The 27,131-nt window shown below is 39.2% G+C and overlaps 1 protein-coding gene across 1 annotated transcript in view; it reads right to left on the bottom strand.

Moving 5' to 3' along the window:
- PLCZ1 (phospholipase C zeta 1) overlaps nt 1–27,131 on the bottom strand; it is a 400,274-nt gene that overhangs the window by 31,585 nt on the left and 341,558 nt on the right. Inside the window, exon 9 of the mRNA XM_053719723.1 lies at nt 8,250–8,379. Within this exon, the coding sequence (XP_053575698.1) occupies nt 8,250–8,379 (130 nt within the window). The remainder of the gene's footprint in view (nt 1–8,249; nt 8,380–27,131) is intronic.

The following is a 27,131-nucleotide window of genomic DNA, read 5'->3' as shown; positions in this document are numbered from 1 at the left end:
GTGGAAAAATTCTTTCCCCTTTATTATGGAGCTGCAATGGCTACAATGTAGGCAAGGATAACAACCTCTATTGTCAGGTCCTATTGATGTTTGAATGCTTTTCTTTTTGCTACCAATATCTGCTCTTACTAGTAAATCTCTCAGGTTCTTGGTTTTTTTGTAAGCCACAATAGGTATATTTTTAAAATCTTCAACTTGAGGATTGCATTCTCGAAGTATGTGCCAGTGTTTATTAATGATGTGTGAAATTTTAGATCCTAAAGTATTGTATTGAGTTACAAAAACCATTCTGTTTTCTTTTGTTTTGTTTTTTGTATTACAATCTTCCTTATCTTTGCAGTACTCTAATTGTTTTGTGATTAGTTCTTCTGGGTATCCTCTTCTTTTAAATTTTTCTGCCATTTCTTTTAATCTTATATCACATTTCTTTTTGTCAGTAACTATTCTTTTTACTCTTTTAAATTGACCTTGGGGTATGGCTTCTATTGTTTTTTTAGAGTGGAAGCTATCGTATTGTAATACTTTATTTTTGTCTGTGGGTTTCACATATAGATCTGTTTTTAGGAAACCTTGTTCTTTATATACAAAAGTGTCTAAAAATGCTACTCCTGTATCTTCAACGTTAAGAGTAAATTTTAAGCCTGTAACAGATGAATTAAGGTGCTCAACAAACTGCCATAGGCTCTCAGTGTCGCCCCACCATACGCCAAATATGTCATCCACAAATCTCCACCATGCTGCACCATATTGAAGAAATAATGGATTTGAGTATACAAATTTCTCTTCTATGTGGGACATAAAAATATTGGCATATGTTGGGGCGACACTGGAGCCCATCGCAGTACCTTGTTTTTGCAAATAAAAGGTGTCTTGGAATAGGAAATAATTTTGATATAGAATAACAGACAATAAGTCTGTCAAAAACTGTATTTCTTTCTCAGTGTATTTGTTATTTACTTTTAATGTGTTTGTTACTGCCTCAATGCCACTGGTGTGCTTTATGGAAGTATATAAACTAGTGACGTCTAGTGTATATAGGATGCATTTATCTCCAATTGGTCCAATATCTTTTAGTTTCTCAAGGAAATCATTGGTGTCTTTTAGGTAAGAAGATGTTTCTAACAAAAAGGGCTGTAACACTTTATCTAAGAAGGTTGCAATTTTAGAAAAAATGGAATTTACTCCTGCCACTATTGGGCGGCCTGGGGGTTTAAATTTGTCTTTATGTATTTTGGGTGAAGCATAAATTACAGGTCTTACTGGGTTTTTTTCTATTAGACACTCTTTAAATTCACTAGTGATAATGCCATTCTTGACTGCTATATTGGTAATGTGTTCTATTTCTTTATTTATTTGCATTGTGGGATCTCCAGTTAGTGCTTCATATACTGTAGTATCATTTAATTGTTTTAGAATTTCATTTACATAATCTGTTTTGTTTAGTAGCACTACTGCCCCGCCCTTATCTGCCTCCTTTATTATGATTTCTTTGTTGTTTTGTAATTTGTTGATGGCTTCTTGCTGTTTCTTATCAATTTGTACTAATTCTCTTTTTCTGTTTCTTTTTAATAAATTTTTTATTTCTTTTTGAACTAATTTTGCAAATGTAGCTACACTATGTTGGGTTGGTGGGTTAAATTTACTCTTACCTTTGATCCCATATATCCCTGGATTATTAAATTTAGTGTCCTTATTGATACTGTCTTTTGCCATTATAACAGGTATTTCTGTCATACTAGTGAGTGTAGAGAAATGTACCTTGAGTTTTAGTTTTCTAAAAAATCTCTCTAAATCTTGTTCTATGACAAATTCATCATGCATATTGGATACACAATATGATAAACCTTTATTTAAAATGTTGTATTCTGTTTCTGATAAGGTGTAATTAGAAATGTTATGGACTAAATCATCCTCTGTGGTTTCTTTATTATGATATGACTCAGTATTGCTTTTAACCATAGTTTTACCATTGGATTCAGTGGATATTTTCTTAAATTTTAAGGTGCTGATGCCTTCAGTAGTGTCCCTTACTAAAGTGCTTTCTGCATAAAAAGTGCTATTCAAGTTTAAAGTGCTAACCTTGTTATCAGTATTAACTACTAACGTGTTATCTAATTCTAAAGTGTCTGTGTCTTTAACAAAATTACTTTCTAAAGTGTTAACATTAATTGAATCAGAATTGCTTTTTCCATTGTGAATTATTTTAACATTCAAAGACTTTTTGTTAGTGCTAGTGCTTAAATTACCATTGTGAATGTTAGAGCAATATACAGAATCTTTGATCATATCATACATTTCATTAAACTGTCCATCATGTTTTTGTTGAATTGTCTCTCTAGAATGTCTATACACTGTATGTTTAGGTACATTTACTTTACCCATATTGTTCATGTGTTCTTGTGTCATTTTCTTACTGTGCCTTGTTTGTTCCGTATATGTTGTTAGGAGAATGTTTTCTTGGTTCTCGGATGCCATTTCACCGGTGTTTTCTTTTTGTTGGGGAGGTTCTGTCTGTCTATCGACTTTGTCTGCTTCATTAGATGTGCCTGATGGTTCTGCCTCGCTACTCAGTAGCGGTATTGCCCCCGCTGGTATCCTTTCGTCCGTTTGGCTCTCTGGCGCTCCGGTTGTGACGTCGAATAGTATGCGCCTCTTCCGATGCTTGCGCCCGGCGCGGTGTGATCTACGTCTGAATCCTCGGTTAAAAAACCGGCAGACGATTCTGAACCACTACCGCTGATGTCTTCCTGAGCCGGGCGTTTTCTGGCTTCTTTCCTTCGATCTTTGATGTCAGCATTAGGATGCCTTTGATTGCTGCTTCTCTGGCGCCACTTGTAGACGTTACCAGATGAGTAGTCTTGTTCATCTCGTATGAATTTTGATCTTTTGCGGCTCTCTAGTTGTTTTCGATATTCCTGTGTCGATTTTTCCACCTCTTTAATCAGTTTTTAATCAGCACTAGCACTAACAAAAAGTCTTTGAATGTTAAAATAATTCACAATGGAAAAAGCAATTCTGATTCAATTAATGTTAACACTTTAGAAAGTAATTTTGTTAAAGACACAGACACTTTAGAATTAGATAACACGTTAGTAGTTAATACTGATAACAAGGTTAGCACTTTAAACTTGAATAGCACTTTTTATGCAGAAAGCACTTTAGTAAGGGACACTACTGAAGGCATCAGCACCTTAAAATTTAAGAAAATATCCACTGAATCCAATGGTAAAACTATGGTTAAAAGCAATACTGAGTCATATCATAATAAAGAAACCACAGAGGATGATTTAGTCCATAACATTTCTAATTACACCTTATCAGAAACAGAATACAACATTTTAAATAAAGGTTTATCATATTGTGTATCCAATATGCATGATGAATTTGTCATAGAACAAGATTTAGAGAGATTTTTTAGAAAACTAAAACTCAAGGTACATTTCTCTACACTCACTAGTATGACAGAAATACCTGTTATAATGGCAAAAGACAGTATCAATAAGGACACTAAATTTAATAATCCAGGGATATATGGGATCAAAGGTAAGAGTAAATTTAACCCACCAACCCAACATAGTGTAGCTACATTTGCAAAATTAGTTCAAAAAGAAATAAAAAATTTATTAAAAAGAAACAGAAAAAGAGAATTAGTACAAATTGATAAGAAACAGCAAGAAGCCATCAACAAATTACAAAACAACAAAGAAATCATAATAAAGGAGGCAGATAAGGGCGGGGCAGTAGTGCTACTAAACAAAACAGATTATGTAAATGAAATTCTAAAACAATTAAATGATACTACAGTATATGAAGCACTAACTGGAGATCCCACAATGCAAATAAATAAAGAAATAGAACACATTACCAATATAGCAGTCAAGAATGGCATTATCACTAGTGAATTTAAAGAGTGTCTAATAGAAAAAAACCCAGTAAGACCTGTAATTTATGCTTCACCCAAAATACATAAAGACAAATTTAAACCCCCAGGCCGCCCAATAGTGGCAGGAGTAAATTCCATTTTTTCTAAAATTGCAACCTTCTTAGATAAAGTGTTACAGCCCTTTTTGTTAGAAACATCTTCTTACCTAAAAGACACCAATGATTTCCTTGAGAAACTAAAAGATATTGGACCAATTGGAGATAAATGCATCCTATATACACTAGACGTCACTAGTTTATATACTTCCATAAAGCACACCAGTGGCATTGAGGCAGTAACAAACACATTAAAAGTAAATAACAAATACACTGAGAAAGAAATACAGTTTTTGACAGACTTATTGTCTGTTATTCTATATCAAAATTATTTCCTATTCCAAGACACCTTTTATTTGCAAAAACAAGGTACTGCGATGGGCTCCAGTGTCGCCCCAACATATGCCAATATTTTTATGTCCCACATAGAAGAGAAATTTGTATACTCAAATCCATTATTTCTTCAATATGGTGCAGCATGGTGGAGATTTGTGGATGACATATTTGGCGTATGGTGGGGCGACACTGAGAGCCTATGGCAGTTTGTTGAGCACCTTAATTCATCTGTTACAGGCTTAAAATTTACTCTTAACGTTGAAGATACAGGAGTAGCATTTTTAGACACTTTTGTATATAAAGAACAAGGTTTCCTAAAAACAGATCTATATGTGAAACCCACAGACAAAAATAAAGTATTACAATACGATAGCTTCCACTCTAAAAAAACAATAGAAGCCATACCCCAAGGTCAATTTAAAAGAGTAAAAAGAATAGTTACTGACAAAAAGAAATGTGATATAAGATTAAAAGAAATGGCAGAAAAATTTAAAAGAAGAGGATACCCAGAAGAACTAATCACAAAACAATTAGAGTACTGCAAAGATAAGGAAGATTGTAATACAAAAAACAAAACAAAAGAAAACAGAATGGTTTTTGTAACTCAATACAATACTTTAGGATCTAAAATTTCACACATCATTAATAAACACTGGCACATACTTCGAGAATGCAATCCTCAAGTTGAAGATTTTAAAAATATACCTATTGTGGCTTACAAAAAAACCAAGAACCTGAGAGATTTACTAGTAAGAGCAGATATTGGTAGCAAAAAGAAAAGCATTCAAACATCAATAGGACCTGACAATAGAGGTTGTTATCCTTGCCTACATTGTAGCCATTGCAGCTCCATAATAAAGGGGAAAGAATTTTTCCACCCTATTAGGGGGACTAAATATCCAATCAAAAAATACCTAACATGTAGAAGCACATACTCTATATACCTCATTAAATGTCCGTGTGCCAGGATTTATATAGGTGAAACTAGTAGGGAAGTAAGAACAAGAATCACTGAACATAAATCCAACATCAGGAATAAAAATACAGAGGCACCTGTTTCCTGTCACTTCCTCTCCATGGGTCATAACATCAGTCAACTGAGATTTCAAGTCATTGAGCAAGTTGACAGACCCAGGAGGGGAGGTGACAGAGACCAATTGCTCAAAAGAAGGGAGATGTTTTGGATTAATAAGTTAAACACCATGATACCTGAAGGTTTGAATAAAGATTTTGAATGGTCATTATTTTTCTAATTGATAACTGTAGCATTTATCTGTAGTAGCTAATATGATTCCAATATCTTATGTGTATAGGTTTTATTTGTAAATATAGTAAAATTTGGTTTTAATGTTGCATGTGATAAAAATTAAGAAAAAGAGGGTAACTAGCTTAAAAATTCAATTTGATATGCACAAGAAGCTGAATAACTCAAGTTTTTTATTTATCACTTGTAATTTTAAATTTTGACCACATGATGGCACTGTTGTGTAATCTTATAGGAAATGGACAGGTATAAAAGACACACCTGCACACTATTCTATAAACATGATTAAGAACCTGGTATAGGTTCGAAACGTCGTTGTTACAATGGACCCTGTAAGAAATTAATAAAGGTCTTTTAAAATCTACTGGAGGCTGGAAAATTACCTTTTTGAAGCCGAATTATCATATGTCTGTCGGACCTGATCCGACAGACATCGCTGAATGTGGAGAGCAATACGCTCTCCGTATTCAGCATTGCACCAGCAGCTCACAAGAGCTGCTGGTGCAATGCCGCCCCCTGCAGACTCGCGGTCAATGGACCGCCAGCAGGGAGGTGTCAATCTACCTGATCGTACTCGTTTGGGTTGAATTGTGGCGATTCCAGTCCGCCTCATCAGACCAGGCAGACAGGGTTATGGAGCAGCGGTCTTTAGACCGCTGCTTCATAACTGGTGTTTCTGGCGAGACTGAAGACTCGCAAGAAACACGGCCCTTCAAGCTCCATACGGAGCTTGATAAATGGGCCTCAAGTTCTCCACGTCTGGGGTTTTCTTAAAAAATTCACACGCACACTAATCCTACGGTAATTCTAGATAAGGAGGTGACAACGCTGAGTGTGCGAGTTTTATTCAATTGTGTTTGTAAGTAATTTAATAAAGATGAGAAATTTTATCTGTTTAAAGGGACATTAGATGTAAAGCAGCGTACAGATTATGTACAGTAATAGCTAATGATGTGCTAAGTAAAGCAGAGTACAGATTATGTACAGTAATAGCTAATGATGTGCTAAGTAAAGCAGCGTACAGATTATGTACAGTAATAGCTAATGATGTGCTAAGTAGAGTAGAGTACAGATTATATACAGTAATAGCTAATGATGTGCTAAGTAAAGCAGCGTACAGATTATGTACAGTAATAGCTAATGATGTGCTAAGTAAAGCAGCGTACAGATTATGTACAGTAATAGCTAATGATGTGCTAAGTAAAGCAGCGTACAGATTATGTACAGTAATAGCTAATGATGTGCTAAGTAAAGCAGCGTACAGATTATGTACAGTAATAGCTAATGATGTGCTAAGTAGAGTAGAGTACAGATTATATACAGTAATAGCTAATGATGTGCTAAGTAAAGCAGCGTACAGATTATGTACAGTAATAGCTAATGATGTGCTAAGTAAAGCAGCGTACAGATTATGTACAGTAATAGCTAATGATGTGCTAAGTAAAGCAGCGTACAGATTATGTACAGTAATAGCTAATGATGTGCTAAGTAAAGCAGCGTACAGATTATGTACAGTAATAGCTAATGATGTGCTAAGTAAAGCAGCGTACAGATTATGTACAGTAATAGCTAATGATGTGCTAAGTAAAGCAGCATACAGATTATGTACAGTAATGGCTAATGATGTGCTAAATAAAGCAGCGTACAGATTACGTACAGTAATAGCTAATGATGTGCTAAGTAAAGCAGCGTACAGATTATGTACAGTAATAGCTAATGATGTGCTAAGTAAAGCAGCGTACAGATTATGTACAGTAATAGCTAATGATGTGCTAAGTAAAGCAGAGTACAGATTATGTACAGTAATAGCTAATGATGTGCTAAGTAAAGCAGCGTACAGATAATGTACAGTAATAGCTAATGATGTGCTAAGTAAAGCAGCGTACAGGTTATGTACAGTAATAGCTAATGATGTGCTAAGTAAAGCAGCGTACAGATTATGTACAGTAATAGCTAATGATGTGCTAAGTAAAGCAGCGTACAGATTATGTACAGTAATAGCTAATGATGTGCTAAGTAAAGCAGAGTACAGATTATGTACAGTAATAGCTAATGATGTGCTAAGTAAAGCAGCGTACAGATTATGTACAGTAATAGCTAATGATGTGCTAAGTAAAGCAGCGTACAGATTATGTACAGTAATAGCTAATGATGTGCTAAGTAAAGCAGAGTACAGATTATGTACAGTAATAGCTAATGATGTGCTAAGTAAAGCAGCGTACAGATTATGTACAGTAATAGCTAATGATGTGCTAAGTAAAGCAGAGTACAGATTATGTACAGTAATAGCTAATGATGTGCTAAGTAAAGCAGCGTACAGATTATGTACAGTAATAGCTAATGATGTGCTAAGTAAAGCAGCGTACAGATTATGTACAGTAATAGCTAATGATGTGCTAAGTAAAGCAGCGTACAGATTATGTACAGTAATAGCTAATGATGTGCTAAGTAAAGCAGCGTACAGATTATGTACAGTAATAGCTAATGATGTGCTATTGTTAGACTTGCAAAGAAAATATTTCATATTTTAAACCAGTAATGAACCTGACATGTGAGATAATAATTCCAGTGATTTGGGGTAACCTCATTGTTTTGTAAGGGGCATTACTGATCTGGAAACAGCTGACCTCAGCGAGGGGCCTAATATAAATGTGACACAAATATCACTGACCGTCACATTTCTTCACATCAGTTTGTTTCATTGCCTGATCAGCTGGGACACCGAATATCTCAACCGACACCACCGGGTTAGTGCTGGCCATAGAGAGGCTGCAGGGCGGTAACTGGAACCCGCTGATTATCTGCAAAACAAGATCACAATAAGAGCGAGTTACTAACGGAATATTTGTATGTGAATCACATGAAGCACAAGAAATAATATAGGGGCAAACTACAAGTGGATCACTAATTTATGGGGCACCCGAAAACTGACAAATTTGCCAATTTACGGGCACACGATAATCAGCCATTACAAGTGGCTGGTTAATGCTACTGTGAGCTCGTGGTAGCAATTAACGCTTATAAAATTAACCAGTGGTCAGTTATCAGAGTGCTTATACTTTTATAAAATACATCTTCATTAGTGTTATGTTCTGCCACTCAGCCCACTCCCCAGAACCCATCCCTGCATCTGCCCACTACATATTACACATTTGCGCAGTCGGAGGGGGAGGTTGTCCCGACCCTCTTTTGGATTTTTAAATGTTGTGAGGTATGCGTGAGTGATGTAAACGTTTTGTGTTATCTGTCATACAGCGCAGGCGCACAACGTGAGTGATGTAAAACACAAAATTCTCACACTGACACACAAAGCCCTCAATTGCATTGCTCCCCCCTACATCTCAGACCTTGAGGCTTATTTATCAAGCTCTGAATGGAGCTTGAGGGCCCGTGTTTCTGGCGACCCTGCAGACTCGCCAGAAACAGAAGTTATGAAGCAGTGGTCTAAAGCAGGCGGACAGAGATTGCCACAATTTAACCTGATCGAGTACGATTGGGTTGATTGACACCCCCCTGCTTGCAGCCGATTGGCAGCGAATCTGCAGGGTGTGGCGTTGCACCAGCATCTCACAAGAGCTGCTGGAGCAATGCTGAATACAGAGAGCGTATTGCTCTCCGCATTCAGCGAGGTTTGTCGGACCTGATCCGCACTGTCGGATCAGGCGACAGACCTTTGATAAATAGGCCTCCTTGTCTCCAGATACTCTCCCACCCGTCCCCTTCACTCCACTCATGATCTCCTACTCTCCTCCTCTCTTGTTACCTCCTCACATTCCCGTCTACAAGATTTCTCCAGACTGGCTCCCATCTTATGGAACTCTCTGCCTCTCTCCACAAGAAGCTCCCCTAGTTTTAAAAGCTTCAAGTGCTCCCTGAAGACTCTACTGCAACCTACACTAACCTTCCTATCTCCACTACTATCCCCTTAAACCCCATAGCACGTAAGCCTATGAGCCCAGCTTTTTGTAGTTCACCTTCATAAGAGCCAACTACAACAGTGCAACTCTCGGCAGGACCCTCTCTCTCCCCATTTGATCCCTGTAATCATGTTTACAAACCACCTATGTTCATAGCGCTGTGGAACCTGTTGGAGCTCTACAAATACCTGATAATAATAACCTGATATTAATGTAAAGCGTTGTGTGTTATCTATCATACAGCGCAGGTGCACAATGTGAGTGTTGTGTGAGTTATCTGTCATACAGCGCAGGTGCACAATGTGAGTGTTGTGTGAGTTATCTGTCATACAGCGCAGGTGCACAATGTGAGTGTTGTGTGAGTTATCTGTCATACAGCACAGGTGCACAATGTGAGTGTTGTGTGTGTTATCTATCATACAGCGCAGGCGCACAATGTGAGTGTTGTGTGAGTTATCTATCATACAGCGCAGGCGCACAATGTGAGTGTTGTGTGAGTTATCTGTCATACAGCGCAGGTGCACAATGTGAGTGTTGTGTGAGTTATCTGTCATACAGCGCAGGTGCACAATGTGAGTGTTGTGTGAGTTATCTGTCATACAGCGCAGGTGCACAATGTGAGTGTTGTGTGAGTTATCTATCATACAGCGCAGGTGCACAATGTGAGTGTTGTGTGAGTTATCTGTCATACAGCGCAGGTGCACAATGTGAGTGTTGTGTGAGTTATCTGTCATACAGCGCAGGTGCACAATGTGAGTGTTGTGTGAGTTATCTGTCATACAGCACAGGTGCACAATGTGAGTGTTGTGTGTGTTATCTGTCATACAGCGCAGGTGCACAATGTGAGTGTTGTGTGTGTTATCTGTCATACAGCGCAGGTGCACAATGTGAGTGTTGTGTGTGTTATCTGTCATACAGCGCAGGCGCACAATGGGAGTGTTGTGTGAGTTATCTGTCATACAGCACAGGTGCACAATGTGAGTGTTGTGTGTGTTATCTGTCATACAGCCGCACCATATGTGTGAATCAATCACCAACAGGATATCAGCACATAAATAACACAGGGTACTCACATGGTATAAAGGCACCCACTTGTGCCAATAGGAGCAGGCTAATTCTTCACAAAAAATCAGCTAGCTGAACTCAGGCAATAACTGGATAAGCCAGAGAGAAGACCCCCAAAAAGGGGCAGCGGGATAAAGATGTTATTTCACTCCCCAGGAGGGCCAATGGAGGGATACAGGGGAGGTAAACCTATAAGCCTCCCCAGGTAGCGTAGTATAATGTGTATACAGCAATGAGAGCTATTGGTTAAAACTTTTCAAATTTGTTTAATAAAACAATAAAAACAAGTTAAAAACCACTCATGCTGAAAATGGTGCAAAAAAAAAGCAACGCGTTTCACGATTACAACCGTTTCCTCAGGCATAAACACATATCAAATTGACCCTTATATAGGGCTACACTACACAAACAAAGTCTGTATAATCCCTCCCCTTGCAATCAAAGAACAATCCAATCAGAGCACCCTTCTATCTGTGTGTCTATATCATGTTAATATATTCAGTAACAAAATTGTAATTCAAATGGTTGCTCTAACAACAATAAAACGAACAAAACCAACCATAAATAACATAACAACATGAGAAGCCACAATCTGTGGCAATATTAGCTGCCGATAAACCAAACGATCAGTACCTCTTATGAGAGAGAAAATACCACTGCCACAGGGAGGGTGTGATAGAGAAAAACTATTGGGGAAACAGGAAGTATTTTGGATCTTCAAATTGAAGACCAGAACACCAACAGGTTTAAATTCTACCTATTACCTGATTAATTTTTGGTAAATACCGAATCAGGGTCCCTTACCCCACTCAAAGGGCGAGCGCCACCCTGCTCACTAAGGGGATTTTTTATCAGTGTATATTTCATATATCATGATAATATCCATTAAACCCCTCTTGTCCTGATGTACACACATATTGTAACAATTATGTAGCCCCTATAATTGCTACTATGTAACCAGGCATTAAGATAGTTTATTAATGCGTTACTTAAACAGATAGTATGGATTTGCAGGGGTATAGCTCTCTATATACAGTATGTATCTGCCTAAGATACATTATCTATCTATATTTAATTTAGCAATGTAAATTTGTATTAATTACTTGATGGCATAGATACGCAGTGCATATATCACTAAGAATATATAACACTCTAGATTTAATACACAAGTGTGTTTGTTTCTCTTCTGAGATGCGCTTCAGTCAAAGTTATATATATATGAGTTGTGTATAAGTTTGTAAATATAAGATCACTTGAACACAATATACTGTTGTTGAATAATGCCATACTGCATAATATAATTGGCTGTTTATTAAGTATCCCTAAAAACCTGTATGACAGATGATAAGCTGTAGTATTCAATACTGTGTCTATACCTGTAGATTGGTGTTTTACTATTGGTCAAAATCGGACCAATGGGAGGATAGGAAGCCCTTTAAGAAGGGCGGGTTATTTTAACTTTTTATGCAGCTAAAACTGCGGCCAGGAGCCGAAATGCGTCAGTTATCTATCCTTACTCCCATTGATCATCTGATCACCAAGCTTTTGCTGACTGTTATGCTGTTTTTTGTGAAATATTTCTTTCATATTTTTTTATATTTTTCATTTATATGAAGTTTCAGAACTCCCCCCGTAGCAATAATAAAGCTACTTGTGACCAGTGCTCCTGACTATTCTTTCTTATTTTTACCTAATCTAATAGCCCTAAAAAAATGCCCCCCGAAAATAAAAACAAACCTTAGCCTACAATAAACTACCAATAGCCCTTAAAAGGGCCTTTTGTAGGGCATTGCCCTAAAGAAATCAGCTCTTTTACCTGAAAAAAAAAACCAAAGACCCCCCCAACAGTAAAACCCACCACCCAACCAACCCCCCAAAATAAAAACCCCAACTCTAACAAAAACCTAAGCTACCCATTGCCCTGAAAAGGGCATTTGTATGGGTATTGCCCTTAACAGGACATTCAGCTCTTTTTCTTGCCCTTTAAAGGGCATTTAGCTCTTTTTAAAAATCCTAAACCATAATCTAAAAAAAAAAAAAACTAACATTAACCCTTGACGATCCACTTACAGTTTCTGAAGTCCTGACATCCAGGCAGCGAGAAGTCTTCATCCAGGCAGCGAGGTCTTCATCCTTCCATGCGGCGTCTTCTATCTTTATCCAGGTGGCATGCATCTTTTATCTTCATCCCGGCGGCATCTTCTATCTTCATCCCAGCGGCATCTTCTATCTTCATTCTGGCGGCATCTTCTATCTTCATTCTGGCGGCGTCTTCTATCTTCATTCTGGCGGCGTCTTCTATCTTTATCCCGGCGGTGTCTTCTATCTTCATCCCAGAGGTGAGGAGCGGGTCCATCCTTTAAGACATCCGGCACGGAGCGTCCTCTTCATATGGTCGCGCCGTACACTGAATCTTCAATGCAAGGGAGCCTTTTCAAAATTGTGTCCCTTGCATTCCTATTGGCTGATTTGATTTTTGAAATTCAAATCAGCCAATAGGATGAGAGCTACTGAAATCCTATTGGCTATTCAAATCAGCCAATAGGATGACATCTTCTGAAATTCTATTGGCTATTCAATTCAGCCAATATAATTTCAGTAACTCTCAACCTATTGGCTGATTTTTTTAATTTCACAGGTAAGTTTTTATTTATTTTAAGATAGGGATATTGTAATTTTAATTTAAAGTTAGGGGTTTGTTAGGTTTAGGGGTTAATAGTTTAATTTAGTTTTTTGCAATGTGGGGGGCTGGCGGTTTAGGGGTTAATAGGTTTATTTAGTGACAGTGATGTGGGAGGCTAGAGGTTAAGGGTTTAATAACTTTCGGCTAGATTACGAGTTTTGCGGTATGAATGAAAAAGCAGCGTTAAGGCTCTTTTTCACTACCGCTGGTATTACGAGTTTTGCAGGTTTAGGGACACTGCACTCTTTTTTGGCAGTAACACAACATAACTACCACAGTTTTTAAAAAGTCCTTTTCAATGGGACTTCCATAGCGCAGGTATTACAAGTCTGCCTGGGAGGCCAAAAAGTGAGCGGTACAGCCTAAAACTACAAGATCCATAACGTAAACTGAAAGTCAGTAGTTATGAGTTTTACGCTACAAAGCTGTAACATAAAACTCATAACTAAAGTGCTAAAAAGTAAACTAACACCCATAAACTACCTATTAATCCCTAAACCGAGGCCCTCCCGCATCGCAAACACTAAAATAAAATTATTAAGCCCTAATCTGCCGCTCCGGACATTGCTGCCACTATAATAAACATATTAACCCCTAAACCACCGCACTCTTGCATCACAAACACTAGTTCAATATTATTAACCCCTAATCTGCCACCCCCCACCTACATTATACTTATTAACTCCTAATCTGCTGCCCCTGACACCTACATTACACTTATTAACCCCTAATCTGCCGCCTCTAACGTTGCTGCCACCTACCTACATTTATTAACTCCTAATCTTCCGCCCCCAACGTCGCCACCACTATACTAAAGTTATTAACCCCTAACTCTAAGTCTAACCCTAACACCCACTAACTTTAATGTAATTAAAATAAATCTAAATAAATCCTACTGTAGTTAACTAAATAATTACTATTTAAAACTAATTACTTAAATGTAAAATAAATCCCAAGCTAGCTACAATATAACTAATAGTTACATTGTATCTAGCTTAGGTTTTATTTTTATTTCACAGCTAATTTTTTATTTATTTTAACTAGGTAGACTAGTTAGTAAATAGTTATTAACTATTTACTAACTACCTAGCTAAAATAAATACAAATTTACCTGTAAAATAAAACCTAAGCTGCCTTACACTAACACCTAACCTTACACTACAATTAAATAAATTACATTTATTAAATACAATTAACTAAATTACACAAAATAAAAAAGAAATTATCAGATATTTAAACTAATTACACCTAATCTAATAGCCCTATCAAAATAAAAAAGCCCCTCCAAAATAAAAAAAAAACCCTAGCCTAAACTAAACTACCAATAGCCCTTAAAAGGGCCTTTTGCAGGGCATTATCCCAAAGAAATCAGCCCTTTTTGATTGGAACAGCAAATAGAATGTGAGTTCAAACCTATTGGCTGATTGGATCAGCCAATAGGATTGAAGCTCAATCCTATTGGCTGATTGCATCAGAGAATAGGATGTTTTCACCTTTAATTCCGATTGGCTTATAGAATTCAAGGGACGCCATCTTGGATGACGTCACTTAAAGGAACCTTCATTTGAGAAGAGCCATGGAAAGAAGAGGATTCTCCGAGCCGGATGTCTTGAAGATGGAGCCGCTCCGTGCCGGGTGGATGAATATAGAAGATGCCGTCTGGATGAAGACTTCTGCCCGTCTGGGGGACCACTTCTTGATGCTTGGATGAAGACTTCTTCCGGCTTCGTTGAGGACTTCTTGCCGCTTAGATGAAGATGTCTCCCGGCTTTGTTGAGGATGGATGTCCGGTCTTCAAAAACTGTAAGTTGATCTTCGGGGGTTAGTGTTAGGTTTTTTAAGGGTTTATTGGGTGGGTTTTATTTTTAGCTTAGGGTTTGGGTGGAAAAAGAGCTAAATGCCCTTTTAAGGGCAATGCCCATACAAATACCCTTTTCAGGGCAATGTGGAGCTTAGGTTTTTTTAGTTAGGATTTTATTTGGGGGGTTTTGTTGTGTGAGTGGTGGGTCTTACTGTTGGGGGGGGTGTTTGTATTTTGTTTACAGGTAAAAGAGCTGATTTCTTTGGGGCAATGCCCCGCAAAAGGCCCTTTTAAGGGGTATTGGCAGTTTAGTTTAAGCTAGGGTATTTTTTTATTTTGGGGGGCTTTTTTATTTTGATAGGGCTATTAGATTAGGTGTAATTAGTTTAAATGTTTGATAATTTCTTTTTTATTTTGTGTAATTTAGTGTTTATTTTTTTTGTAATTTAGTTAATTGTATTTAATAAATGTAATTTATTTAATTGTAGTGTAAGGTTAGGTGTTAATGTAACTCAGGTTAGGTTTTATTTTACAGGTAACTTTGTATTTATTTTAGCTAGGTAGCTAGTAAATAGTTAATAACTATTTACAAACTAGTCTACCTAGTTAAAATAAATACAATCTTAGCTGTGAAAAAAATAAATCCTAAACTAGAAACAATGTAACTATTAGTTATATTGTAGCTAGCTTAGGGTTTATTTTACAGGTAAGTATTTAGTTTTAAATAGGAATTATTTAGTTATTAATAGTAGGTTTTATTTAGATTTATTTTAATTACATTAAAGTTAGTAAGTGTTAGGGTTAGACTTAGGGGTTAATAAGTTAAAACTTTAGTGAATTTATTCAGTCTTAAGAACGGTTACATGTGTAGCAATTGTACATGCCCTTAGTAAACACAGCTTACGCGTTTCGGCTATACGCCATGCTCATAGCTTGCTAACCACACTCTCACTAATGGGCCCTTTTAAGAGGGGTAAAAACATCTGATTCGTCAAAGGGTCATGCTTAAATTAACCAATTCATGGCTGGATTCAAATTAACCTCTAGTGTTACTGAGCTTATTAGCTCTACTATCTATACAAAGTTATACATAGAGGATAAGATAAAGCACTACACAAGTACCTCAATATAATAATACAATACATTGTCTGCAACATTGTTAGGGAAACAAAACATAAAAAGAGAAATAAAAAAAAAAGAAAGAAGAGAGAAAGTGTTATACTTCACATTCAAAAATTTCTTAACTGCTAGTCACACCCTGTAATCATTTACAAATGCAGCCCTTTTGAGGACTAATTCGCTGTCCAATAATTTAAACATTAATTGTGCTGTAACTAGTGTTGAAAAAAGTGTAACCTTAAAGTGCTACTTGACTACACTATTTGATTATTCATTTATGGAATAATAAATTAAGGTAAGATTTATCTTTAATTATCTTATTTTAATTAACTGACAATCACTATTTACAAAAGCCTACAATTACCTATATTTTTACAGACTAAACAAATGAATAGTGTGGATCAACGCTATCCCTTACTTGACTATCCTACTCTAATATTGCCTAAATTCTTTAGTGTTTTGATTTAATGCTTTCATCCACAATAAATTTGGATGTACCCCTGTTCGTGAAGTTGTGTTTTGGGACTATACTTTCTGCTAGACGATTGATGGATTGGGTTGATTAAATCTGAAGTGTTCATTCCCATATGTGTTCCAAGATACCACTCCTCTTTATTAGATCATAAGAGGAGTTTATACCTTTTGGATACCTCGTTTGTAAATGGAAAATCCAAAATATCTCCCTCTTTGCTAGCGCATGGTCCTTGTCCCCCCCCCCTCTTGGTTTAGTATTGACTATTTCTATAATAGTCACTTAAAGCTCTTGGCTTGTTTATTGTGGACCAAATTGAAATGTTGTACCATGGGGGTAGTCAAGACACCATCCCTAATGCCCAAGAGATGTTCCCTGATACGCGTACGTGTTTCTCTGGATGTCATACCTACATATTGTAGGTGACAATCCCCACAACCTGCTAAATATATGGTATACCTGCTTCTGCAGTTCATACATCTATGATGATGATAAGTTTTTTGTGATACCTCACTTTTGAAACCCTCTCCTATTGTGACATACTCACAGCTTTACAAGAGTGGTTATTACAGCGGAACATGCCTTTAAAGCGAAGCCAAGAGCTTGGTTCGCCTGTTTTCGGTGTTTTGAGCTGTGTAGGAGCCAACATGAAATTCCTTTCCTGAAGGAACATTTGCAACCTCTTTTCACTGTTTCAGCCAAGGCATCATCCGCCGCTAGTAATCTGAAATTCTTCTGTACTATATGGCAGATTTTGTGATACTGCATACTATAGTCAGTAGTGAAAAAATCCCTCTATTGCTAGCTCTATTAGGTTCTGATTTCTCCAATAGGGTATGTCTGTCAATAGCGTCTACTTCCTGTCTCATCTTTGTGACCACAGAGTATTTGTAACCCCTACTTAGTAGGCGTTCTGTTAGTTGGTCAGCCTGTATCTCATACTGTAAAGGATCACTGCAGTTTCTCTTTAATCTCGAGAACTGCCCCTTCGCCACTGATTTGAAGACTTGTTTCGGATGGCTGCTCCTGGCATGGAGAAGGGTGTTGCCAGTTATGGGTTTCCTGTATACCACTGTCTCAATTCCTACATTGGGTATACCAATCAGTGTCAAATCCAAAAAAATTAATTTTGGAATTGTTGAGCTCAAACGTGAACTCTAATCCCAAGTCATTGGTATTCAGCCATGCAACAAATTCCTCAGCCAAATTAACCGGGCCTCTCCACACCAGGAGCAAGTCATCTATATAACGTTTGTAAAAACGTATATACTGTTTGTAAGGGTTTTCACCTCCATAGATGCGGGACAGCTCCCACCACCCCATGTAGAGGCTGGCAAAAGAGGGCGCAAATTTTGCGCCCATAGCTGTCCAGCATCTCTGGAGGTAAAAAACTCCCTCAAAAGAAAAATAGTTGTGTGTCAAGAGATACCTAAGCATCCTAAGAATGTAATTAACATACTCATCAGTATAGTTAGTGTTCCTATACAGAAAGAATTATATGGCCTGCAATCCCCTTTCATGGGGTATTGAAGTATAGAGTGCTCTGACGTCTATAGTTAGCCAAATATCTGATTCTGTCCAGTCCAAGTCTTTCATGAGGTTCAGAACGTGAGTGGTGTCCTGAATGTAACTAGTGAGACTCCCCACTAATGGCTGCAGGATACTGTCCAGCCACTGTGAGGTTCTTTCGAGTAATGACCCTATCCCACTAATGATGGGTTTACCCATGACTCCCTCCAAGGACTTGTGTACCTTGGGCAGGTGGTTAAAAATTTAGGTATCCAAAAGGTCTAAACTCCTCTTATGATCTAATACATTTCTGGAACTAGTGGTACCTTGGAACACATATGGGAATGAACACTTCAGATTTAATCAACCCAATCCATCAATCGTCTAGCAGAAAGTATAGTCCCAAAACACAACTTCACGAACAGGGGTACATCCAAATTTATTTTTGGTGTACTCTGTTTGCGAAGATTGTGGATGAAAGCATTAAATCAAAACACTAAAGAATTTAGGCAATATTAGAGTAGGATAGTCAAGTAAGGGATAGTGTTGATCCACACTATTCATTTATTTAGTCTGTAAAACAATAGGTAATTGTAGGCTTTGTAAATAGTGATTGTCAGTTAATTAAAATAAGATAATTAAAGATAAATCTTACCTTAATTTATTATTCCATAAATGAATAATCAAATAGTGTAGTCAAGTAGCACTTTAAGGTTACACTTTTTTCAACACTAGTTACAGCACAATTAATGTTTAAATTATTGGACAGTGAATTAGTCCTCGAAAGGGCTGCATTTGTAAATGATTACAGGGTGTGATTAGCAGTTAAGAAATTTTTGAATGTGAAGTATAACACTTTCTCTGTTCTTTTTTTTTTTCTTTTCTCTTTTTATGTTTTCTTTCCCTAACAATGTTGCAGACAATGTATTGTATTATTATATTGAGGTACTTGTGTAGTGCTTTATCTTATCCTCTATGTATAACTTTGTATAGATAGTAGAGCTAATAAGCTCAGTAACACTAGAGGTTAATTTGAATCCAGCCATGAATTGGTTAATTTAAGCATGACCCTTTGACGAATCAGATGTTTTTACCCCTCTTAAAAGGGCCCATTAGTGAGAGTGTGGTTAGCAAGCTATGAGTACGGCGTATAGCCAAAACGCGTAAGCTGTGTTTACTAAGGGCATGTACAATTGCTACACATCTAACCGTTCTTAAGACTGAATAAATTCACTAAAGTTTTAACTGCATCTCTGAATTTTCATCTTTGTGTGTATTCCTGAGCCTTACAGTGGAGCTTTGGCAGTTGGTAGATTCCTGGAGGTCTCAGCTAACAAGGAGGTGAATGATCGTTGCAATCTTACCTTTTCCCCGTCTTTATCCTGGCATACGCTCCCCCTCACAAGCCGGACACGAAGTTTGACGTCATCCTTCCGAGCCTCCGGAGTGAGCGTGTGTGACGGACGCCATAATGGCACGCTGCAGCTTCCAGCTTGTGGAAACATGTTCCAAGCTGATTGATGGCAGTACACTGAAAACCTAGGAGAGAGGTCTCCCAAATGGTTCATCTCATGGAGGGCGACATTGAATAAGGCCGTGAAGAGAGGGTAAGTCCGTAGTGGCTAACAAGGAGCATTTGTGATTTCTGGGGCAATTAGGAACTGTGCAACTACAACAAGTAGTGCTATCGGCACAACATTGTGTCTTTTCACATCATGGAAGATTTCGTTTGTGAGACATAAGGGTCTCCTCTTCACAGGGGTTATTTCAAGTTAATAAGTTTTAGTATAGTGGTGGCGATGTTAGGGACGGCAGATTAGAGGTTAATAAGTGTAGGTAGGTGTCGGCAACATTGGGGGCGGCAGATTAGGGGTTATTAAATTTATGTAGGTGGTGGCGGCGACATTGGGGGTGGGAGATTAAGGGTTAATAAGTGTAGGTAGGTGGCAACGATGTCAAGGGCGGCAGCAGCCATCTTGGATGACGTCACTTAAAGGAACCTTCATTCTTCGGTAGTCATCGGTGAAGAAAGATGTTCCGCGCCGGAGGTCTTGAAGATGGAGCCGCTCCTCATCGGATGGATGAAGATAGAAGATGCCGCTTGGATGAAGATGTCTGCCAGTCCGGATGTCCTCTTCTGCCCCATCGGATGAAGACTTCGGCCCGGCTGGGTGAAGACGACTCAAGGTAGGGAGATCTTCAGGGGGGATAGTGTTAGGTTTATTTAAGGGGGGTTTGGGTGGGTTAGAGTAGGGGTATGTGGGTGGTGGGTTTTAATGTTGGGGGGGTTGTATTTTTTTTTACAGGCAAAAGAGCTGATTACTTTGGGGCATGCCACGCAAAAAGCCCTTTTAAGGGCTGGTAAAAGAGCTGATTACTTTTGTATTTTAGAATAGGGTAGGGAATTTTTTATTTTGGGGGGATTTTTTATTTTATTAGGGGGCTTAGATTAGGTGTAATTAGTTTAAACTGCTTGTAATTCTTTTTTATTTTTTGTAATTTAGTGGGTTTTTTGTATTATAGAATAGTTTATTTAATTGTAGGTAATTGTAGGTAATTTATTTAATTAAATGATAGTGTAGTGTTAGGTTTAATTGTAACTTAGGTTAGGATTTATTTTACATGCAATTTTGTATTTATTTTAACTAGGTAGCTATTAAATAGTAAATAACTATTTAATAGCTATTGTAACTAGTTAAAATAAATACAAAGTTGCCTGTAAAATAAATATTAATCCTAAAATAGCTACAATATAATTATTCGTTATATTGTAGCTATGTTAGGGTTTATTTTACAGGTAAGTATTTAGCTTTAAATAGGAATAATTTATTTAATAAGAGTTAATTTATTTCGTTAGATTAAAATTATATTTAATTTAGGGGGGTGTTAGTGTTAGGGTTAGACTTAGCTTTAGGGGTTAATACATTTATTATAGTAGCGGCGAGGTCCGTTCGGCAGATTAGGGGTTAATACTTGAAGTTAGGTGGCGGCGACGTTGGGGGGGGCAGATTAGGTTTATTCTAGTGTTTGCGAGGCGGGAGTGTGGCGGTTTAGGGGTTAATACATTTATTATAGTAGCGGCGAGGTCCGGTTGGCAGATTAGGGGTTAATACTTGAAGTTAGGTGGCGGCGACGTTGGGGGGGGGCAGATTAGGGGTTAATAAATATTAGGGGTTAATACATTTATTATAGTAGTGGCGAGGTCCGGTTGGCAGATTAGGGGTTAATACTTGAAGTTAGGTGGCGGCGACGTTGGGGGGGGGGCAGATTAGGGGTTAATAAATATTATGTAGGGGTCGGGGATGTTAGGGGTTCATAGGGATAATGTAGGTGGCGGCGATGTGCGGTCGGCAGATTAGGGGTTAAAAATATTTATTATAGTGGCGGCGATGTGGGGGGGCCTCGGTTTTGGGGTACATAGGTAATTTATGGGTGTTAGTGTACTTTAGAGCACTGTAGTTAAGTGCTTTATATACCGGCGTTAGCCCATAAAGCTCTTAACCACAGCCTTTCCATGGGCGGTAGGAGTCTTGTCGGTAGAGGGTCTACCGCTCACTTCAGCCAAGACTCTAAATACCAGCGTTAGAAAGATCCCATTGAAAAGATAGGATAAGCAATTGGCGTAAGGGGATCTGCGGTATGGAAAAGTCGCGGCTTGAAAATGAGAGTTAGACCCTTTCCTGCCTGACTCTAAATACCAGCGGGCAGCCAAAAGCAGCGTTAGGACCCCTTAACGCTGCTTTTGATGGCTAATACAGAACTCTAAATCTAGGCGAAAGTGTGCTAGCAAAGATGTCCACCAACCGTGGCGTAGATTACAAGTGGAGCACTATTGACCAATATTACATGACAGTGCTAAAATTAGTATGCAATCTGGTATTACAAGTCCATTGTAAAACAGAATTATAAGAGAATGTTTATTGTGGCCATCATCCCTTTAGCATTATCACGACCACACTAAACATAGAAAAAACTGTATTATTCATGGGGGGGACGTGTCTGTGCAGTGTTCCTGACAGGACGCATATCCTGAGAGCTCCAGCAGAATTTAAACTAATCTGCCGATTATTGTGTTCTAACAGCGAGATCTATCATAGAATCTTCCAGGAAATACCGACTCCTTTGTTGGTTGCTACAAACCAGCATTTCTCTACTGTTTACATGATATTTGTCATGAGATGCATGACACAGCATAGAAGGTACAACGCTATTTTATTGCAGAGCATAGAAGTAAACAGCCTGTACAACACATCTAACTTGGTAACTGCGACATAGACAATAACAGCCCTAAACCCCGCCCCTATCCGGTGACGTCACTTCCCACTCTCATCACATCTTCCCCTTTTTCAAAGGACAAAACATACATTTTTTTTTCTTTTTGAATACATCAAATAACAAGGTATACAAGAAGCATAGAAAAAATAGTTTTGTTTAGTATACAACAAACAACAAGTTAAAGAGGATATACATAAACATCAGAAATTACATCCTGACTTGAACATCGGGGTAGACTACCCTAGTCCACAGTGACCATGGGATTATTCTGCCCATACGTCCGGTCACTGCTCCATCTAGTGCTAATCCCGATATCAGGCTGGAAGTTTCACCACCCTTCCACTTGATATCATTTTACATGAACTGTCCTCTTATACAGAAGAAGGTGATTGAGAGTCTGCTGGAAGCAAAGAAGTATCCCCACTGTGATCTTGCTGAGGGGAAGGCACCCCTCTTAAAACAGGGGATCCCACCGGCAGTGGTACTGAGGCATCCAGTCCCAAACTCTCAGGTACTGACTGAAGATGTCTTTGATTTCGACATGTGACTGTCCCTCCATCAGTAAGGACTACATAAGACCTTGGTTCTGGAGAGCGTCCAATTACCATGGCAGGCGTCTTCCATTTACTCTCATCATCCAGTTTAACTCTGACACTTTGCCCCACATTCAGCTCCTGGCCTCAAAGAGTGTTTCCTGTCGTAGAAGAATCAATAGCCTCTTTTAGCCTCTTCATCCCTCTTAAGGACCTTGTCCCGAGAAACAGAGCGAGTTGGCTGGAAGACACCCACAGAGGGTAAAGTGGTGCGAATCTGATGTCCTAGCATCAGCTGTGCTGGGCTAAAATCCGTGGCTTGAATGGGAGTCGCCCTATAGGCCAAGAGGGCTAGGTACAGCTCAGATTGCTTCAAAATGAACTTTGCTGTTTAAACTGCCCTTTCAGCCATTCCATTGGCCTGCGGGTAATGTGGACTTGACGTAGAATGGACAAAATCATATTCACTGCTGAAAGAACTGAACTCTGTGGAAGCAAACTGCATTCCGTTATCACTCACTAACTCCATTGTATGCCCCACCGGACGAACAAGCTCTTGAGACGAGTGAAAACGGCTTGACTTGTGATTTCATTCAGGGGTGCAATCTCCAAACACCTGGAATAGTAGTAAATCACAATTAGGTACTTTTTCCGATGCAATTTGCACAAATCAGCAGCTATTTTGTGCCACGGGCCGGCAGGAAACGGAGTAGAAATCAAGGGCTCCCTTCTCTGAGTAGGCTGGCATTCTCGGTAAAAGGCACATTTTGACACATAGCTTGCAATGACAGAACTGATCCCAGGCCACCATACTGCCGTAGCTGCCCTTTCTCTGCACTTTGTAATGCCCAAGTGGCCATCATGAATCCTGCTTAACATCTCCTGCCGCATGCTAACAGGAATAAAAATGCGGTCCTGGAACAGCACCAACCCATCCAGCTCTGTGAGCTGCAAACTTTCTGATTGGTAAGAACTTAAAGACATCCAGGCTGCCCGGCTCTTGGGCCAACCTTTTTTTATGTACTTAATAACTTCTTGAAGGTCTGTATCTAAATATGTCTCCTTTCTTATTTGCTCTAGCTTCCCTGACGAAATGGATTTGGATGCCAGAACTGAATCTACATACACTTTCACATCTGATTCCATTGAAGATTCTCCAGCAGCAGCCAGCGGGAGCCTGGAAAGTGTATCTGCCACTACCAGTTGTTTCCCTGGCACAATCACTGCCTCAACGTTGAACCTGGGCAGCCTCATCAGAAGTCTCTGGCATCTTAGGGGTGTTTTGTCAATATCATAGGAGTTGATTAGAGGGACTAGCGGTTTATGGTCAGTCTCCAGACTAAATTTCTCTAAACCCCCTAGGTAACACTGGAAGCGCTCAAAGGCCCAAACTGCAGCCAGGCACTCTCTCAATTTGGGCGTATTTCGACTCAGCAGCCATCAGTGTAAGGGAACAGTAGGCAATGGGCTGTAGTTTGTTCTCATTCAACTGCAGGAGGGCGGCCCCTAACCCATAACTGCTCGCATCAGCACTAACCACAGTCTTTTTAGAAGGGTCGTAGAACCCCAACACTTGACCTGCACAAAAGATTCTTCCTGTTAAGGTCCCCAGACCCAGGCAACATCTTTCTTTAGCAACTCTGTGATAGGGTGTAGTATTGTGGATAAATCTGGAAGGAACCTGATCACATAATTCACAAGGCCTAATATTTGTCTCAGCTCATGTACATCAGAAGGACTTTTCATCTGTTCAATAGCATGGATTTTATCGGGGTCCGGCTTGATGCCATCCCCATTGATAATATGCCCAAAGTAACATAACTCAGCCTTCCTAAAATGGCATTTCTCCTTATTTAATTTCAGCCCAGACTCTCTAATGGTCTGCAGCACACAGCTCAATCGCTGATCATGTTCTTTCAATGTAGACCGATACACCAAAATGTCATCCATGACGACTGCTGTGCCCTCGTGGTTCCTTAAGAGAGAACTCATCTCTCTTTGAAAGATTTCAGGAGCAGAAGATATCCCGAAGGGGAGTCTGCAGAAGCAAAACCGACATACCGGTGTAATGAAGGTAGTCAGTTTGTGGCACTTTTGATCTAGAGGTATCTGCCAGAAGCCGCTGGAAGCATCCAGTGTAGAGAAGAACTTTGCCCCAGCCAATTTCGGTGCTATGTCTTCAAGTGTCGGAAGCACATATCTCTCTCTCTTTACTGCCTCATTCAGCCTTTTCAAGTCTACGCAGATGCGTACCTTCCCGGTTTTCTTTGCAACAGGCACAATGGGGGCACACCAGTCAGTTGCTTCAACAACCTCTTCAATAACTCCCATATTCTTCATACGCAGAAGTTCCTTCTCCACTTGAGGCATGAGCGGGAACAGAATTCTACGTGGAGTAGTAATGCTGTATGGGACTGCGTCACCTTTAAGTGATATTCGGACTGGGTTGCAATTCAGTAGGCCCATTTCACCAAACATGTCTTCTGAAAATCCAAACCACAGGCTGCTTTTCTGCTCAATAGGTTGTTAACACACTGACCTCTAATCACATGTGAATTTCCTCTGCTTGTACTCGCAGCTGGCAAGAAATTTCCCCGCACAATCGATGCGGCCACCAGGACTATGAACATTTGATGTAACTTTCGCCAGCTGAGGCTGTCGAGGCAATTTTATAAATGCTGCAAGGGATATAACAGTGATGTCTGCTCCTGTGTCAATCTTAAAGGCAACGTTGGCGCCCATTACAGTAAGAGTAACCTGCCAATCTTCATCTGAACCAGACCGCTAAACAACAGACCCTACAAAGGACACTTCTTGACCCTCCTGGTCACTATCCACCTGCATCTCCTTAATGTATTCAGTTTTACATGCCACTTCAAAATGGTCCATTCGTTACATTTTCTACATCTTTTGTCTTTAGCAGGGCATACGACACAATCATGGGTACAGTTACACCACGTGCAGCGAGCATGATGCGCCCATCCGCTTCTGGGCCTATCTGTTCCCCTTGGTCTAGCGCTCACACTGTGCCATTCACTAGCAGCTCTCCTGAACTGCTGCACTTCATCCACAATACTCTTGGACCTCAGATCAGCACTTTGCTTTTTCACCAGTTCACTCTGGCGGGCCATCCTAATAGCCCCATATAACGTTAAATCAGCCTCTAACTGTAGCTTCAGTGAGACTTCAGCATTTGCAATTCCTATGACTATTATGTCTCTGATTTGCTCCTCTTTAGCAACACCAAACTCACAGAATTCAGCTAGTTCATACAGGCTGCGCACAAATGACTCCACAGATTCTCCCACACGCTGGGCATGTTTGTAAAAACAAGCCCTCTCATAAATCACATTTCTTTTGGGCACAAAGTGGGCACTGAGTTTATCCATAACTATTTCAAAGTCAAATTCTTCCCCTTTTTGGAAAGTAAAGGCATTGAACACTGGCTCCACATCTTTCCCCATAGAGTATAAAATAGAATTAACTTGTACTTCACCACTCTCCTTGTCCAGCTTGGAAGCAATCCTGAAGCGTTGAAACCGCTGACGCCATATGGGCCAAGCTGCAGGCTGAGAGAAATCAAAAGGCTCAGGTGGGGTAAACTTCAACATCGTCATTAATCAGGAAACAGAAGCGCAGGCAAGAACTTCTGACACCATGTCATGAGATGCAAGACACAGCATAGAAGGGACAAAGCTATTTTATTGCAGAGCATAGAAGTAAACCGCTTGTACAACACATCTAACTTGGTAACTGCGACATACACAATAACGGCCCTAAACCTCACCCCCATCCAGTGACATCACTTCCCACTCTCATCACAATATTGGAGACCAAGTTTGGAAATCTAAGGCCTAAGGCAGCTGACTGCTAATAGGAATCCACCCCCCCCCCCCCCCTTTCGGGACACATGTCAAAGACTGACAAACTGAATTTATGTCAATATAGCTGCTTTTACCTATTATACCTTAGCAGACAAATAATTCACAAACCGAAGATCGGATAGGGTAAGAGCATACTCATGATGACAGCTATCATGGCAACCACATGGGAAAACACAGCTTTGCAAAAAAATAGACAACCGCTTGGCCAAATTGGAAAATGTATTGCTAAGGATCTATGAAAAATGGCTACCCAGCAATATCTCAGATGTAGCAAATTTCCTGATACAACGGCGAA

The sequence above is a fragment of the Bombina bombina genome, chromosome 6 (genome assembly GCF_027579735.1).
Source record: "Bombina bombina isolate aBomBom1 chromosome 6, aBomBom1.pri, whole genome shotgun sequence".
Taxonomy (NCBI): Eukaryota; Metazoa; Chordata; class Amphibia; order Anura; family Bombinatoridae; genus Bombina; species Bombina bombina.
Note: the sequence above shows the minus strand (reverse complement) of the source record. Positions and strands in the feature narration are given on the sequence as shown.